General features: G+C 43.0%; 1 protein-coding gene across 3 annotated transcripts in view; it reads right to left on the reverse strand.

Annotated features, from left to right (window-relative positions):
• Window positions 1–19334, reverse strand: part of FRMPD4 (FERM and PDZ domain containing 4) — a 474706-nt gene that overhangs the window by 150562 nt on the left and 304810 nt on the right. For 2 of the 3 annotated variants that reach the window (XM_030201595.1, XM_030201597.1), the window contains exons 3-4: window positions 15313–15473; window positions 13882–13984 (exon numbers count right to left, since the gene is read on the reverse strand). In XM_030201595.1, coding sequence (XP_030057455.1) covers window positions 13882–13984; window positions 15313–15473 — 264 coding nt within the window. Of the gene's footprint in view, window positions 1–10830; window positions 10892–13881; window positions 13985–15312; window positions 15474–19334 lie in introns of those variants that run through there. The other variant, XM_030201596.1, reaches the window with a different exon arrangement.

Consider the following 19334-nt stretch of genomic DNA (forward strand, 5'->3'; position numbering starts at 1 on the left):
TGAGACTGGGAGGAACAGAAAAAAAAACTTTCTCCACAGCCAGCAGAAAATGGTGCGAATGGCACCTGAATAACCAGGCAGCTGATTGGCTACTGACTCTTCCAACCACACAGAGACTGTTGAGCTAAAAGTAAAACTAGCAAAATGGTGGCTGGGATGTTCCTGTCCACATTATGCCACCCAAGTTAAATCTTGGAATTAACTAAGGGGGGAATTCTATGAACAGCACCAAAGCTTGGGCGCTGAAAAAATTCAGCACTAAGTGCTATTCTATAAAGGTGCACACCTTATATAGAATAGCATTTAGTAGGGATCTGACAGCCAAGTTTTGCACGCTGGACCTATGCCTGGTGTAAATACCGGCACCTAAGTTAGGTGCGGAAAGGCAGTATTCCGTAATTCTGCATGCAACTTTTTGGAACGTCCCTGACATGCCCTGGCCATGCCCCCTTTTCAGGTACATGGTATGAGAGTTAGGCGCTGAGCCTCACAGAATAGCACACAGCCAATTCCTAATTGATGCCAATGAACTGCAATAACTGGTTGTTAGTGCCCAATTATTGCTAGTTGAAGGCTTAATTAAGTTGCGTGTGTAACTTGGTTATGCACCCAAATTTCAGCACGCAACTTTGGGCGCTATATATATAGAATCCAGGGGTAAGAGGGTAACAATAAAACATACACAATGAAAATTCAGAATACTGTGTTGTCATATGTGTTTGTATGTTAAATCCTCACCCCATTTTCACACCAAACAAAAGCTTGTACAAACAGATGTGTTTTTAGCCTTCTCTTAAATTCACATAAGAAGACACAACTTGTGGGGCGGCTTGTTCCATAGCAGAGGCCCAATTATGGACATCACACTTTCACAGGTATTTACACTTTTGTCAATGATAGATGAACTAATTGCCTTGTCCCCGCCAATCTCAAAGAGCAGGTCAAATCATAGAGGTGTACGGCTTCCTTGAAGTACTCCAGAGCAGAAGTGCGGGGGGGGGGGGGGGGGGGGGGGGAATTCCCCAGGCCCAGGCCTCCAAAGGGGGGCTCGGTGCCAGGGTCTCTCACTCTACTGCTCCTGATGGGACCTGGGTGATCACATCCCGACAGGAGAAGCGGAGAGAAAACTCCGGCACCGGGCCCCCCCTTGGAGGCTGGGGAGGACCCAGAGGAGCAGACACTGCAGGTCTTCCTCTAGCGCTGCTCCTCATTCTGCCCATTGCTTGATAAGCGGCTGCTTTTCCTCTCAGGTGCGCATGCTCGGTTTTGACACTGTATATGGGCCGTTGCTACTACTACTACTACTTATCATTTCTATAGTGCTACAAGGCATACGCAGCGCTGTACACCATACACAAAAAAGCAGTCACTGCTCAAAGAGCTTACAATTTAGATGCACAGGCTCACCCCTCTCCTATGCATACTTGATTTTTGTACACATGCAGGAGGGAAGAAAGCTGGTTTAGCAGCGGCCCATAGAGGGTGCTATTGGCTGTTACGAATACGGGAGCATTCTGGGCCACCACCAGAGCAGAACCTTTTCAGCTGGCAGGGCTTGGAGATCCCCACTAGCTCAGGTATTGACTGAATTTGGAGTCATCGGGGGGGGGGGGGGGGGGGGGGGGATGGGCAAAATAGTGTGTGCACACTCATTTTGTGCTCAAGCCTACCCAAATTGGCATGTATGACTAGATTCATGTGGCCAAATCAAAAGCTAGGTCTTGCCAGTCTCTCCTCTTTCCCACCCCATACAGCTAGTCAGCATCATACTCTCTCTCTCTCTCCCTCCCCCCCCCCCCAATTCATCCACAGAACTTTTCCCCAACTAGTCCCTCTCTCTCCTCAGCCCATCTACAACTACACTTTCTTTTCCCCCAATTTTTTCACTATTTTCCCTCTCCCTACTCCCCCTGCACATTTTAATTTTTCTCCTCCTCCATAGATATAATTTGATTTTTTATACTTGAGGACAGAAAATTTAATAGCTCCCTGCCTGCCCAGCTCCCTATATTTTTTAACCTGCTCTGCTTCTCATTTCCCCTTGGCTCTGCCTTCTATTCCCCTCTGCTTCCCAATCCCCAGCAAGCTCCAATGCACCTCTCCCTAGCCAGCTGCCATTCCATATAGGTTTGGCTCAGCCATCCCTTCACTAATTCCCATTTATTACTTTTACTAATTCCCATTTATTACTTTTCTCTAGAGGTGGTAGCTTTAATTCATTTTCAATTTTTGACTCCCCTTCTCCCACAGGTTTGGATTGTTTCCCTGCTCTGCTTTCCCTGCCCCCAAATCACATTCCTGTTTTCTGAGACTGGCCCTGCTTCCCCATTCTCTGCACTGCAGTACTTTCTCCTGGTACTGACAGATTGCAGGCCAATGGCCACCCTCGGCTGCAGAGTTCACATGGGATTCTCTGCCGTATGCCCATCCTGAGCCCTACAAGACCAGCAAGGATCACAGCTTGAAACCTTAGAGATTACAAGCATAGTGGGTAGTGACATAGCCAAACAGCCAATATTAGATAGGCCTGAGCCCAAAGTGGGTGGGCACAACATTTTCTCTGCTCCACCCTACACTCACCTCAAAATATAAGTACATTAGCTAATGAGGATACCCAAGCTCTGTCAGCTGAAGACTTTCTCTGAAGGTGGCCAGAATTCCCTTTTACAAAGCTTGGGAAGCAGCAGCAACATCCTTAAGTCACTGATGTCAGCACCCCATGCATGCTTAGCCATCGATGGCTCAAGGATGCTGTCGCCAACTGCAGAGCTTGGTAGAAGGGAGTTCTGGCCATCTTTGGAGGAGGTTCTCCGGTGGGGAGGCTTGGGATCCATACCAGCTGTACAGCAAGGGTCAGAACTGTTGTTAGACATGCTAGTACCCAGGTCAGAAAAAGGAGGCCCCCCCCTCCCTGATCTCCTCTCTTCCCTGCCTTCCCTCCAATTACCCCACCTGCCATTACTATCACACTGACAGACCCTCACCAAATACAGAACAACGGATCACAAATTAGAAATAAAAATATTTAGACAAAAATTGAAAGGGAAACCCAGGAAGTTAAACATAGCATTACTGCAACACTGGAGACATAAAACAGAGATGCATTTCCTTTTCTACAGAACACAATACAAAGACATTTGCTATGCACATTTCCAAAAGCTAACATATTCCATTTAAAACATTCAAAATAAAATGCTTTGTTTCTACCTTTGTTGTCTCGACATTTTATTTTTCCATCTTGCTGGTTCCAATTTCTCTTTTCTGCTTTCCTCTCTGTCGTCTGCTAATTCTTCTTCAAGCGGCTGCAGTCCATTTGTCTTTTCTCCTCCCTCCTGTCTGCTCCCTCACTATTCCTGCCTCTGGCATATTGATCATTCCTTTTTAGCTCTTTTCTGCCTCTCTCTCACCCTTCTTTGTCTCCTTTTAACTTTTCAACTACCTATCAAATTTCCATCTTCTTCTTTCACCCACTAGCTCTCCCATTCCCCATCTTATTCCTTCCCATCCCTACTTTCTCTTTTATCTTTAATCTACTCCCCAATACCATATTTCTACCCTCTGTAATCACTACCTGTCATTCATTTCCTTGCCACCCCCTCCTCCCCCTCTTGGCCTCTCCCACAGGGTTCCGCCATTTCCATCGTCTTCCTCCCTCCACCCTTCTAACCAGCATCTAATCCCCTCCCCACCCCACCCTGGTAGCCTTATATTTACCTGCCCCTTCTCTCTTCATTCCTGTCCTCTCCCCCATGGCCCAGCATTTTCCCCCCTCACCATCTACTGTGTACCTCTCCCTCCCTCTCATCCATCCCCATGTCTATTTCCCCTTCTCATTCCCACTGTCCACCATCTCTCTCTCCCTCTTCTTTGTGATCTGGGTCCAACATCTCTCTCCCCTTCCCATACAGCATCTCTACCTTCCTCCCCTCTACAATCATGTCCAACATTTCTCTCTCCCTGTCCCTTGTGTTCTGGTTCAACATCTTTCTCCCCTTCCCATGCAGGATCTCTCCCTTCCTCCCCTCTACCATCATGTCTAACATTTCTCCCTTCCCTCCACCCCTATGTCCACCATTTCTCCCTCCTCTCCATCCCTATGTTCAACATTTCTCCCCTTCTCACCACCTATCCCCTCTCTATGCAGCATGTCTCCCTCCCCTCCACCTCATATGCAGCCAAGTCTTCTCCATTTCTCACCCCTCCACCCCTTTGCTGCATCTCTCCCTTCTTCCCCATGCAGCATCCCCCCCACCCACCATGCCTCATCTTTCCATCTTCCCTCCCCCCTGTGCAGCATCTTTCCTTCCATCTTCCCTCCCCCCTGTGCAGCTGCTGTCCCCATCTTCCCTTCCCACTTGCAACATCTTTTGCCCATCATCCCTTCCCCCGTGCAGCAACTTTCACCCCATCTTCCCTCACCCTCCTTGCAGGCCCGCCCAACAGCAGTGTTCCTGTAGCTCGCAGTGATTCTGGTCGCAGGCTCGGCTCGCATTGATTCCCACAAGCTGCCTGCCGGCTGCCGCTCAACAATCTCCTTGCAGCTACTAAGCGCTAACCCGGAAGCCTCTCCTCTGCCACAACTTCCGGTTTCTGCCCAGTCAAGATACGGCAGAGGAGAGGCTTCCGGGTTAGCGCTTAGTAGCTGCAAGGAGATTGTTGAGCGGCAGGCAGCGTGTGGGAATCGCTGCGAGCGAGCCTGCGACTGGAATCGCTGTGCAGGTACACTGCTGCTGGGCGGGCCTGACCCCAAATTGGGTGGGCCCAGGTCCACCTGGGCCTGTCCATGGCTACACCCCTGCTTTCTCTGCCCCCGTCTCAGCACTTCTCCACCTCTCTATGATTGACCAAATGGAGGAAGCCTTTCTGTCCTACACTGCTGCTTTTCTCTGCTCCTTGCTATTAACACATTGGTCAGTTATTCCTTAGCCAGCCATTAAGATGCAGGGGAGGCAGGACCAGTAGCTTAGGAAACACCTACCTTCATTCCTGCTTTCCCCTGCAGCCCATTGGTCAGACATTCCTTAGCCAGCTGATAGGCTGCAGAGGGAGGTGGGAGTAGTAGCTGAGGAGAAACAGACTTTTTTTTCCTGCTTTCTCTTACAGTTCTACATCCTGAAGTTTTCAACTCTAGTGCCAGGGTAATGCTGGAAGGAATATTGGGGGTGCTCTGGCACCCACAGCACCCACAGAGCTGGTGCCTATGTCTGGGAATTAGTGTTTACACAGACATCCTACATTTTGGAGGCAGGGCATTTATCCACTTACTCTATAACTACCCTTAAGAACTCTTTCAGTAAGCACTGAATTTTTTTTAAAATATGAGATATTTTAAGAGGTTATTTACAAACTTTGGGCACAAGTCACTAGGGAGAGTTGATGACAAAATAGAGTCACAAGTTTGAAATAAATGGAATCAAGTATGGCTATTGAAACTCACCCTTCACTTTAAAGAAATAGAAGATTCAAATAAGGTGAACAGTAGAGAGTAATAAAAAATGAATGGTTGACTATATGGTGTTTTGTTATACATAATTAGTTAAGCAGATGCTGAGTATTAGCAGAGGAAGGAGCTACTGCACATCCCCCAACTTTGCTCTTATTAAGCAGCAAAAATGTAACAATTCTGGCACAGAGCCAAGGTTCACAGTGACTGCATAAGATGCTTTAAAAAAAGAGAAAACAAAGGTAAAAAAACAAACTTATTTTTACCAGTGCAAAGCAATGGCAGATTCTATTGTGTCAGAGAGTGAAGTAACTAAACAAACTGAACAAAATGTTCAAGCCAAGCTCAATGATGCTAGGAATATAGATAAGAATGGACAGTCTACTAGTTCAAAGAGAATACATAAGCTTACAGGCCAGAGAAAATTATGAAGCAGACGTATACAAGTATCTCCTTCTTCAAGAAAGACTCTGGCTCAAAGTAGGGCAGAAAATGTGTGGTATCAAAAAAGGCAAAGCTGACAACCTCCATGTACGGCAATTCAATCTGTAAGCAATATCTGCAAAAGTCAGAAGAATATGGCCAATTTCTAGGCAGAATGAATACAGAAGGTAGTTTAGCCCAGAGGGAAAGAGAGACAGCAAGCTACAGATCTCACACACCAGGCCATGGTGACAGAGTCAGTTAAAGACATAGAACCCTCACATATCATGCAGGGGGAGGTGGTGGACTTTGGTCCTGGGGAACTGAGGAACTGAGTTCGATTCCCAGCACAGGCAGCTCCTTGTGACTCTGGGCAAGTCACTTAACCCTCCATTGCCCGCCGCATTGAGCCTGCCATGAGTGGGAAAGCGCGGGGTACAAATGTAACAAAAAAAAATCTCAATATTCTGGTACCTCTAGGGGTAGCTCTAGAACCTCTAGAATTTCTAGAACTTCAAAATCACACAGGACCAGCTATTCCAGCCAGTCTGCAACTAGTTCAACAGCCATCCAGGTCTGAGCTAAGGCTGAGGCTGCTAAGTCACGTGTTCTTTATAGTCAACATGAAGCAGCCATAAAAATTAAGAAACTTAGATTAGAAGAGGGAAAGAAAGAAGTCACCGCCACTACTGACACCTCTGAACTCAGGAAGGTGGAAGACGTTGCCTTGGAGGTGCTCTAGAAAGAAGAAGCAGCAGCCATCATGGAGGCTAAAGCCACGACCCTTGAAATAGGTGTAAGGTGGGATGGTGGGGAGAGAGACAGCTTACCCACATTGCCTTGGAAAATCATGAGAAGCAAACTACAGCCTATGTGAAGGCTCATGCCCTAGCACATGAAAGCACACAGTCACAGTCTGACACAGAAGAGTAATCAGTTTAGAGAAAGTACATCCCTCCACACCAGAGTCTGGCTTACTTGAAGGAAATAAGCCTAAGGCAAAGCACGCCATGGAGGCGAACCACCACCACAGTGCTCCATATGCTCACATGCATACGGATGCAGTACAGGTGGCTCTTGCTCCAGGAAAGTGCACCGAGAGAAATGCTTCATTTCAACCACAGACTCTGGCACCACACATGAACTGGGCTCAAATAAAAGTTGAGCAGCTGCGCCAAGGGAAGGCATTAAATACCCTGTAATTAATCAAGAAGCACCTAACCATCCACAATCCATGCCTGACTCCAGACAAATTGCAGCAAACAGCCAGCCACAGGTACCTACTTCCACTGTGCTCGAAACTTCAGTGGGACAGAAGATCTAGCAACATATGTGGCTCACAAAAATATGGTGAACATAGAGCTTACCCAGTTCAATGACTGCCCCGAAAAATATAGAGGGTGGAAATCTGACTTTAAGGATGCCATAGCAATTATGAAGCCCACCCCAAAGCAAGAAATGAACCTGATAATAAAATGGTTGCGAACTGAGTCAGCCAATTGTGTAAAGGGATTAAAGGATGCATATTTGCATGACCCCTCCAAAGGTTTGAAAGAAATGTGAGAAAAATGTGAATGGCAGTATGGCAGCCCTGAATCTATCCAAAAGGCTCTGATGAAGAGAATAAGGAGTTTCCCAAAGGTTACAAGTAAAGATAATGACAAGTTACAGGAATTAGGAGATCTCCAAGAACTGGAAGCAATCAAAGCTAATCCGATCCTTCCAGGCCTGTGAAACTTGGATACAGCTTGGAGCATGAACGAGATTATAACAAAGCTGCAATACAACATAAGAGTGAAATGGTCTTCATTAGGTACAAAGTACAAAGAGGAGAATCAAGGACCATTTCCTCCCTTTACAGTCGTCATGAAGTTTATCCGAGATCTTGCACAGAAGAGAAACGATGCCAGTTTCATGTCTGATGTATCGAAGCAGGCAAGACAAGCTACTTTTTGAATGAAAGGCCAGTTAAAAAGTACAGCAACACCAGGAAGCCTATAGCTGTACACATGACAGATGAGTTGCCCACAGGAATCCCATCATCTGATCGCCCTCCTACTACAGAGAAAGTAGAGAATTCACACCAATAGTGTCCTATACATAAGAAACCTTATCCTCTCAAGAAATTTTTAGGATTTAGGGAGAAACCCTTAAGAGAAAAAAAAAACTGTTGAAATGATACAGAAATTTGTTACAAATGTTGTTCTTTATCAAAGCATACAGCTAAAGACTGTAAAACAGCCATCAAGTGTACGGAGTGAGATAGTGACCAGCATGTCAGCACCTTACACCTTGACAAGAGTAAGCCTACTTCTCCAGGAACCCCAGCCTCAGAGTCAAGCCACAGCAGGGAGAAGGAGGCAGAGTAATCATCACCACAGAACATTGCTCCAAACTGTACACAAGTGTGGAGGAGGTCTTAGTAGAAGGTCATGCACCAAGATATGCATAGCAAAAGTATATCCAAAAGAGCAACCAGAAAAGGCAGTAAAAATGTATGTCATCATAGATGAGCACAGTAACCAGTCCCTGGCAAGGACAGTATTCTTTGACTTATTTAACACTCAGGGAGATTGCTACCCCTGCAACCTCAAGACCTGTACAGGGATGACAAAAAGGATGGGGAGAAGAGCAAGTGGATATGTGATAGAAGCAATGGATGGCAGTAACAAGACCCATCTACCAACCCTTATTGAGTGTAATCAGATACCTGATAACACAGAGGAAATTCCCATACTAGAGGTTGTGCAACATCACCCTCATTTGCAACCAATAGCTGAATATTTGCAGCCTTTAGATCCAAAAGCTGAGGTCTTACTCTTGTTGGGAAGAGATGTACCAACATTGATCAGAATTTATGAGTTAAGTGCATTTCCACCTGATGCCCCTTATGCCTACCGACTCGCCTTGGGATGGGTAATAGTAGGTGATGTCTGCCTTAACAGATTGAGGAGACCAAGTGTAGATGTACACAAAATGTGTGTCTTGGAGAATGGATACACCACCTTGTTCAAGCCTTTTCATAACCATCTGCACGTGAAGGAGGTTTTCAGCTGAGAAGGACCAGGCCCTGGCTCAACCATCTGTCAGAACACCTCTCCCCCATATTTAGGAGAACATCTGGGGAATTCAGTGTTCCAAGTCAGCAAGGATGATGACAAACAGACTATCAGTAGAAGACAGAGTTCTTGAGAATCATGGATACAGAATTATACAAAGATGAGTTGGGTAGTTCCTCTACCATTTTGGATGCCCAGATCACAACTCCCTAATAACCAAGAGCAAACTCTCTCTCACTTTGTGGCAGAAGTATCTAAGAAGGAAACCAATGACAAAACAGCACTTTATAACATTCAAGCAAAACATGTTGGTTCATGGCCATGCAGGGCCAGCTGCACCATTAAAATACAATAAAGAATGTTGGCACTTACCTATTTTGGGTATGTATCACCCACAAAAATCAGGCCAAATCAGGACTGTGTTGGATTCCCGTGCTCTATTTCAAGGAATCTCACTTAACAATGTGCTTCTTTCTGGGCCTGACATGATCAACAGCTTATTACAATTCTTGATTTGCTTCAGAAAGGAACCCAATGCTATAACAGCAGATATTCAGCAAATGTTCTACTGCTTTGTTGTGCACCCAGACTACAGAAACTACTTGAGATTCCTGTGGTATTGTGACAATAACATCAACTAGGAGATTGTGGAATACACAATGGGGGTTCAGTTCTTTGGTAACAGTCCATCACCTGAAGTATCAACCTACGATCTTAGATGGACAGCCCAAGAACGAGAAAGAGAGTATGGCACAGATGCCAGATGCTTAATTGGAAGAGAAGTTTACATTGATGATGGTCTGAAGTCTTTACCTACCATAGGAGAAGCCATGGATTGTTAAAATGAACACAAGCAATACTGACAGAGGACAATCTAGGACTTCACAAAATCGCCTCCAATAGTCCAAGAGTAATGAAAGCATTTCCTACAGAGGATGACTGCATAGATTTAAAGGATTTAGATCTAAGAGTAGGCATTCCTCTACTTCAAAGAGGCCTTGGATTACATTGGGACCTAACAAGAGACATGTTTACCTTTCGAATCTCTAGCCAAGAGAAACCATATACATGCAGAGGTGTCTTGTCCATAGTCAATAGTCTGTACGATCCACTGGGGTTTGTGGCTCCAGTCATCATTAAAGGAAGATCCCTATTGAGGGAGCGTTCCCAAAGTACTGATGAGTGGGATGTCCCACTGCCACCAAAAATGCAACAAGAATGGGAGAAATGGAATTCTCTAAAGATTCTTGAACTGCACCTCCCATGCACTTACATCTCTGCAGCAGTCAGTACTGCCTGTTGCAAAGAGATCTGTATCTTTTCAGATGCTTCTGAAAAAGCCATAGCTGTAGTGGCCTACTTGAAAGCTACAGATATAGATGGGCTATCTCATGTGGGATTCATCTTTGGTAAAGCTAAGTTAGCACCATAACCCAATCATACCATTCCACACTTGGAATTGTGTGGAGCAGTGCTGGCAGTAGAGATAGCAGAAATGATACTAAGTGAAATATACAGTCAAACACAGTCAATTTTTACACCATCAGTAAAGTCATCCTGGGCTACATCTACAACCCATCAAGAGAGTTCAAAGGTAGCAAAAACTACAAGCACCAATGGAAGCAGGTTCAAAACCTCAGACATCTTTGGAAATGTTGGAAGAGGGAATATCTTCCTACTGTGCATTATCAAAATAAGTGGCAGAATAATCAGCCTAACCTACAGGAAGATGACCTTGTATTTATGAAAGCAGCCAAGCACAGCACAGCAGTTGGCATTTGGGAATCATCACTAAAACCTTTCCGAGTGAAGGTGGGAAAGTCCTCAAACTGGAAATTAAGACCGTGAATCAAAGAACGGCGAAGACCTTCATCCGATCAGTCACCGAAGTGGTACTTCTCTTACCTCATGAGGAGACGTGAATTCCGTGGACTGTTGCCCACTCCAGAGACTCAGAGACTTTTTCTCTCTTGCATGTTGTTTGTGTTGTCTGTCTTTTGTTTCAGCCCCTGCGAGACTGCAAGAGAGAAGTTACCTGAACGACAGAGAACTTGAGACAAGCAAGGAGTTGTCAACCTGCTTTATTAATGGACCTTGCATGCTTATAATGTTGATAGGGTGGGGAGTGTCCTGCCCCTCCCCATTTGCATGGAGGTAGATTATAGGATATATAATAAGATTACAAATCCTTATAATCCTGTAGTTCCATGTAATAGGCTCTTTCAGAGCACATGTTCAGTTTCCTGGGTCTTATGGGACTCTCTTGGCTTGCTATGCAAGTCCCCCCCCCCCCCCCTTCTCTCTTCATAGAGTCTGGAGAGTTAGTCTGCAGCATATCTCCTCTGTGAACTGAAACTGCCTATGTTGTATTCTGTTGTATGGTCCTTTCAAGTTACTGTGACTATCAAGATTTCACCAGTGTAAAAGTATAAACAGTATTACTACTGAGCATGTTGTTGAATTCCTCCCAGCTTCTCTCTTGCATTGAGAGAGAGCTGGTTGTGAACATACTCCCAGGTTGCAAGGCAAAAAGTCTTGTCCAGCACATCTGAACTGCAAGTAATTTTCCTTGTTTAATTACTGCATTAAAGAAGATTTTGGTTTAAGAGTTTTGAGTCTACTTATAGTGATATTCTATACTCTGGTTTAAACTGAATGTTAAGCATAGTGTATGGGATACTTTGCAAGGACAGAACAGTTGAGGTGTACTATACATACTTCTGATATGATTCTGTCAATTTTCCTACTAATTCTGAAAAATAATGGAGTATGTGAATTCTTTCACAAATGTTAAGAACATAGTCTAAAGGAGTATGCACTAAATCTATACTGCAGGCCAGGTTTACAAAGGTTTTTCTCCTATTCTGTGTCTATGGAGAGTTCAATGCATTAGGCCTTTTATTTAGCATGTACCATAGAGGTGTCCTATCCACAAATGTTTTTTCAGCGTTTCATTAAAAGCAGACATCCAGGCACTAAGGCATGACAGTAGCAGAACAATCTGCAGGAGCACTAGCATACTGTTCTGCCTCTGTTTTCATCCTGGCAGTGGCAGAGGATAAAACATAAGTGAAAATAACAGAATGGGCCGTGGCGGACTGGCCAAACTATAAACATTAGTGATGTAGAGCAGGCTAGAGCTTAAGACAACTGTGGGCTAGGACTGGCCATAATTTCCCTGCTCCTGGTTTAGTATACTGATAGACTTTCTAGACTGTCTTTTGAGAATATATATCAAGTGTTCTTTCAATATCATATGGTATAAATTGTAGGATGTATCATCTTCATGTCATTATTTTGGCCCATTGCATATTAATGTATTATTATGTGAGGGAAACATGCATGCTAAAATTTACCATGCCAAATTTCGACATGCTTTTTAGTACATGGGCCCCTTCAATAACAAAACTTGAACTATAGCACTTAATATCTAGAAATGGGGTAAAAGATTCAGCTTACAGTCCACCATTAAGTCACCTACATATCTCTGTCTCAGTAGATATTACTGCCTGTGGTCAATGGTAGAAAGATCTCAGGAAAATTCTTAGAGGAGAAGTGCCCGCAGAAGAAAATACATTAATGCCCAAATTCTATATTTGGTAAGTTACATGCATTAAATTGGTTGCATGCCAATTTAACGAGCCAATCGGCGCTGATAATTGGTGATAACAACCCATTATCAGCACTAATTGGTCCTAATTAGGACTTACGTGCCTATTGTATTCTATAATGATCTGCGCAGAAATCCTAACATGTGTAATTATTTGGGGGTGGTCTAGGAGCATTTTTGGGACGTTCCTAAATTTTATACATGTACATATATAACCGCGCCAACAATGGGGACTGATCATAGCAGGCCTAATTGTTAGGCGCAGTTATGTGCTACATGCGATTCTATAAAGGACGCATACCCCTTATAGAAGTGCATTACATTTTCAGCGCTGATTTTTAGGCAATACGTATGGAATCTGGCCCTAAGAGCTTTATTTTTCTCCCATTCTGTGTCCATGGAAAAAGACCTTGATGAATAAAACCCCACGTGTTCATTAACATTCTGTTGTTGCTTGAGGGAAAATAAATGTATAAATTAAGCTGTTCTGTAATTACAAGGAATGATTCCTTCAGAACAAAGTGAAGGTCTATTCAGAGGGTAGTGATGAAAGCTCACATTATATTACAACTGAATAGGTTGTACCTAGTGTAAATTATTTCGGACAAATAGAGGCTTTAAATTTCACATGCTTGCAATTTAGTACCCTTCAAGAGCACTACAATGTATTCTTAATAAGGTAAATAAATAAGGTGCAATGAAGGCTTCAGTGCAAATACAGAGATAAAACCTTTGTAAAGAATTACAGAGGTCTCCTAACCCTATACTTCCCAGGTAAAGGCCTACTTGTCTTTCAAGGTCTGAATGGATTTGATCCTAATACAGTGTGGCTGCAAGTCACTAATGTGGGTACAGAGGCTAATTCTATAACAGGTCTCCTACCAAAGTGCTAGTTATGGCATCTATTTCAAGCCTATTCTATAACGAAAAGTAGCCACCTACCTTAAAAAAAAAAAAAGAATACTAGTGTAAGTTAATAAAAATGCACTTAGATCTAAGGTGCATCATTTACACCTGGGTGTGTGATAGAACCTGTTTGCCCTGTCCATGCTTCACCTAAACTCCCCCCATGCACACAATCACTGACAAAATACTTGCCACCAAATCACTGCGCCATTTACACACCATCGTGCTGCCTACAACTAGGATGCTCCTTATAGAGTTACCCCAACATTGCCCACTACTCTCCAGCACATTGCCACATGTTGTGCAAAACTATTGCAATAAAAAGGGCAGTTGTTATAATATGCTTTCTCTGGACAGCAAATATTTTAAACAGGTAATAGGTAGATGGGAAGACAGCTTGGTTGCACTCTCAATAAACAGTTGGCTGGCAGTTTAAATACCTGACAAGGTCGATGACTCGCTCCCTTGGAGCGCTGCTGACTGGCTCATCATTAATCATGATGATCTGATCTCCTGAGACCAGTTTGCCTTCTGAAGGTCCACCTGCAGTCAAAGGCATGATAAGATCAAGTTAGTCAATCACTGCAGATACAGGAAAAGCATGATTTAATATGCACGGTGGCACTTCCTGATCCTGTGCGCTTTTCAGATGCATCAGTTCATCAGGAATACTCTGCTAAATGCTGTTGTATTTTGCACTACGCTATCATAATATTGAAAAGTATGGCAAATATCTAGGAATGGCTGCGCTGGCTGTCCATTAGTTTAGACACCTCCCACTCAGCCTGTCTGATTTGCTATTACATGAGAAAATAAAACATTTGTTTTGTCTTGTTTTGGACAGACGCATCAGTTGGTGGGGGTTGGGGACCCCCGCCAGCCAAACCAGGGGCCCAGAGCCAATTTAGGGGGGCACCAGGCCCCATGGCTCCCCCGTAGCTACGCCACTGGTAACACAAAGCAATGCATTATGGGGGCCTTTTTCTAAGCTGCGGTTAAAGGAGGCCTGTGCTAGCATCAGCACAGTTTGGTTTCATGTATTTATTTATGTTTGCATCTCTACCATTTTATCATATGCTATGACAATTTAGCATGTATTAAATTATCGTAGCCTTTGCTAAAATAATTTAGAAGGTTCATTTACCAACATCATGAATTAACACAGGGACCATTGCATAAAGTGGGTGCTACAGCAAATGATGCTCTTTAATGGTGTTAGAAAATAACCTTTTAACCTTAATCTGCTGTAAAATGAAAAACAAAATGGAATGACATTTCTTTGTATTTTTGTAGGAAATGGCACAAAATGAAAAAAGACAAGTCATCATCATTTCTCTGTCATAAGAACATAAGATTTGCCCTGCTGGGTCAGACTAAGTTCATCAAACCCAGTAACCTGTCTCCAACAGTGACCAGTTCAGGCCACAAGTTCATGACAGGATCGCAGAAGGCAGATAGAGTCTAAGCTGCTTATCCCAGGGATGAGAAATGGATTTCTCTAAGTCTGCCTTGATAATAGTGTATGGACTTTTCCTCCAAGATTTGTCCAAATCTCCTTTAAACCCAACTACATTAACTGCCTTTACCACATTCTTTGTCAGTTACTTAATTAAGCATTGAGTGAACAAAATATTTTCACCAATTTGCACTTAGGGACACTTTTACAAAGCAGCACTAGAAAGTGGCCTACGCTATCCCCAGCGCCAGTCTTTCCCACACTCTAAGGCCATTTTTAGCTCTGCTGGTAAATAGCAGAATTTCCTAATGCTGCAATAATGGCCACGTGCTAATTTTCACATTAGCACATGGCCATTATGTTTGAGTTTAAGTACATTAAAAAGTAATACAGTATTAATGTTATTACGTCTCACCTGGAGTTACAGAACGAACAACAACAGGTTTTTCACTTCCAGCCACGAAACCAAAGCCCAGTACAGGGTCCCTCCTCATTTCCACTTTCCGTGGGGCCGGAGGGTTGATTTGGCAGTTCTCAATTTGAGGGTCTTCAAATGCTGCTGCTTGTGTCAAGTGACTGCAGAAAAAGAATAGTGCAAAAAAACACTAAGGAGGGAAATCATATGGCAAAAGGTACAGTGGCTCACTGGGCTAACAAATGTCAAGTTATGGCAGCTCATAAACATCAGATGGTTTTGCAGTAGGAATGTGCATTCATTTGAAAGGACAAATCCCATGTTGTTTCATGTAGTGTTGAGCCCAAAGCAGAAAAAAAACCCTCTGAAATTTCATTTTTTTCTCCCCTGTCATAAAATAGTGTGTACTATTTGGAGAGAATGCACACTCTTTCTGAATGCTGGGCAGTATTCCCCTAATTCTATTAACTACACTGAGCATTCAAAGTTATGTATCCAAGTTATAGAATAAGGGCAGTTGCATGTGTAATTTAATAGCTTAATTAGCTTCTAATTGGCATTAACAACCAACTATTGGCTTAATTGGTCTTAATGGGCTTTAATTGACACTTATTAGCAGTTACATGCATAACTACCATTAGTTGGTATTCTATAAGTTGTGCATGCAACTGCAAGGGGGCCTGGGTCTGTGAAGCGCTGCGTACGCTTTGTAGCGCTATAGAAATGCTAAATAGTAGTAGTAGTAGTAGGATGGTCCTCAGTGGGTCACAGGTGTGCCTAGCAGTTACGCGTGTGGGTTACAGACTACTAGCATTTAGGTTCTTAACTACCCTACAGTTAGAAGCTAGCATTTACGCCAGTAGTTCAACTAGCGTAAGTGCTTATGCTGAAAGTTGGACACGATACAGAGCAGAGGTAAACAAAAGAACTTCTTACAGTCAAGTATTTAAAAAAAAACACTTTTTTATTGACAAAGCACCAACTTAAAAGGACCCGAGACAGGGCCGTGTTTCGGCAGTGAACTGCCTGCTTCAGGGGTCAAAAATGCTCTGTCAAATGTATTATGGGGTTGAAAGATGTTATTGCAACAAAATCCAATTTCAGCAGCAACTGGAAGTCACCTGGAAGCTGTCAATAGAATAAACCCGATGCTTGGCTCAAGAATTCAGATGTACACCATGAGAAATAGTCAATAAATAAGTGTTTTTTTTACAATTGACTGTCGGGAGTTCTTTGGTCCACCCCTACTCTGTTTCTTGGAATTCTCAACTTAGCAGTTCTTCTCCTTTCCTTTTGGTTGGTATCTAAAGTTAGGCATATAAATGTGGACTTCTGCTTTTATTCTATAATGACAATTGTGTGCGCAATTGCGTTACGGAATCCGTGCTTAGTGCATGTGATCCCAGTGCCTAACTTTAGACAATTTATTCAGAATTAACCCCCAGATGCACAGACAGTGCACCCCTCCCAAAGAATGCCCACTATTTATGAAAAAATGTAAAAAGAAATTAAAACTAAATGAAACTTCTCAGAAATGACACGGGACACGGAACAACACAAACATTTTTTTCTGGATGCACACCCCCCTAGTTCAAAATATTATCGCTGACACATTTTCCAGTAGATAATGGAATAGCATAAAAATGGAGCTGCTTTGTGGAATTCAAAGCCTTGTTTTAGATGATCTGCAGAAAGATAATCTCGTAGCATGGGGTTATACTAAAACTATTTGTTCACCTTGGAGACAGATACAAATGGAGGCGTTTTCGAGTCAAGCACATTCTGAATGTACTTGCCTTGAGACTCCCGCCTGCTCCTGGAACCATCTATTTGATTCCAGAAACAGCAGAGCAGTCAGTAATGCCTGCATGTTCCACACTCCCCAACCCAGTATTTGATAGCTTGATATAATTGCTTTGCTCCTGTAAACACAACAGTACTCACAACAATATCAGAGTCTTCTTTAAAGAAAATGAGCTTACAGATTCTTTCTGAAATGTACTGTCCAAATGAAAGGACAGTTTCACTTGGCCAACTAATACATTGCATTGAATTCTGATCATGCATGTTCTCCCCTCAAGCTGATCCCAGCAAATTGGAACACAGTCAGACTTGGTGGCCAACTTTACTCAGTGGCCCATTTACTGAGATGCAGTTTTAACATGAAAAGTAAGCCTGCAGTAACTGCAAAATCTCTGCATTAACAGTTAGGGAAGAATACTGTACAGATACCACAGAGAAATTATCAGTAATCTGTGCTGACAGCATGGCCTGTAATGCAGAATGCAGTTAACTACACTTCTTGAAGTGGCCTAAATGGGTGTGTCTAAATTTTAGTCACAAGAATGGCGCATGCGCATATTCTATAAATGATGCCTAACTTTAGGCTTAGTTTATAGAATCGTGCTAACCATGTGGGCTTTTGGCACCAATGTATAAGGCACCATTTATAGAATTTAGCCCTTAGCACATATTCCAGTGCTCAACTTTGGGCTAAAGGACTTACACCAACTGAAACCTGCTGTAAATCCTGGCGTGCAACTTGGATGTGCAGCCCCCAAATTCTGCAACACTGTGTGTAATTCTATGGAACGTTCCTGACACGTTCATGCCCCTCCCATAGCCACACCCCTTTTGGGTTGCATGCAAAAGGATTTCAGTGCAGATCTTTATAGAATTGCGTGCAGCCAGATCTGAGTGTAGATCCAAATGAAAGCCAATTAACATCAACAATTGAGTGTTAGCCTATTATTGACTGTTAACGGCTCAATAACTAATATATTTGTATGAAGATCCCAGGATTGCATGCAATTTTGGGCATCCAAATTTGGGTGCCATTTATTGAATATGCAGTGAAAACCTCTGCCTTAATAGCAAGGCACAGTCTCCACCCATTGTCCGCCCCTTTCCTGCCCCTGTGATTTCTGTTGTTGCTGTTTAATGTGGTACCATGTTGTTAACACATGTTAATTCCTGCATTAAACAGCTAATTCAGTTTAGTAAATGGCCCCTCGGTGTACAGTGCAAGTAATAATTCTTAAATATGCATAACGTCTTATGTCTGAGAAAGGAATATGACAGCTCTCATGATGCATGGTTAAACTCCAGCCAGTACAAACTAATTCTACAGTAGTGCCATTGTTGTATAATTATGTTCTCACTTGTCTAATGGTTCTTTGATTAAAAGCATCATACAGCAATGTAAGAGTGCAGAGGCTGAGTAGCAGGACTGATCCTGGAGAAAACTACAGTTACATGGCGGGTTTTAGGACCACATATATCCATGGGTTGATTGACCATACAGGCAACAGGTCAGTACCCGAGGGCCCAGAGGTTCTCTCCACCCCCTGTAAACTAGATTAGTCCGTCCCCTTAATGGTCACACTGGTGTGCACATTCTCTGGTGCTTCACTGCTTTATTGAAAAAGGCTTACGATGGTCCATCTGTGCTTTTTGACAACTATGTCCAGCAGGGAAACCAACAGGGAGAATTTACATGGCAAAAAGAGGGAATGTTATGCTGATTGGATACATTATGCCAAATAAACTGCTTTAACTACATATTCAATCTGTGTTTATTTGAGCTTAAGTAATGAAAATAAGTCAATGATATGATTTCAGTCATTCAGAGATGTTCACAAATTTTGACGGATCAATTTAGGGCAAATGTAGTATTTGAAATTCAAAATAGTATCGTTTTATTGCTGCTGTGGTATGCATGGTGATGAACAAAACAAGGTCTATATATGTAAATATATGAGAAGACAGAAAATAAATAGAAGAATATATAGCAGTTTTCCTCTTAAAGTGCAAATCTGTGTTTTTGTAAACTTAAATGGCTTAATTCTCTAAAATAAGGTCACTTTATAGCATACTGGAAGATGTGAATACAAGCCATCTGGGCAAACATATGGTGGTAATATAATTAGAAAAACCAATCAGGTTTTCTGGATTTAAAATATGCAGCATTTATATGATAGGGAGAAAATGTAGTATTTCATTGGCTGGTACTGGGTCAAAGT

This window comes from Microcaecilia unicolor, chromosome 4 (genome assembly GCF_901765095.1).
Source record: "Microcaecilia unicolor chromosome 4, aMicUni1.1, whole genome shotgun sequence".
Classification (NCBI taxonomy): domain Eukaryota; kingdom Metazoa; phylum Chordata; class Amphibia; order Gymnophiona; family Siphonopidae; genus Microcaecilia; species Microcaecilia unicolor.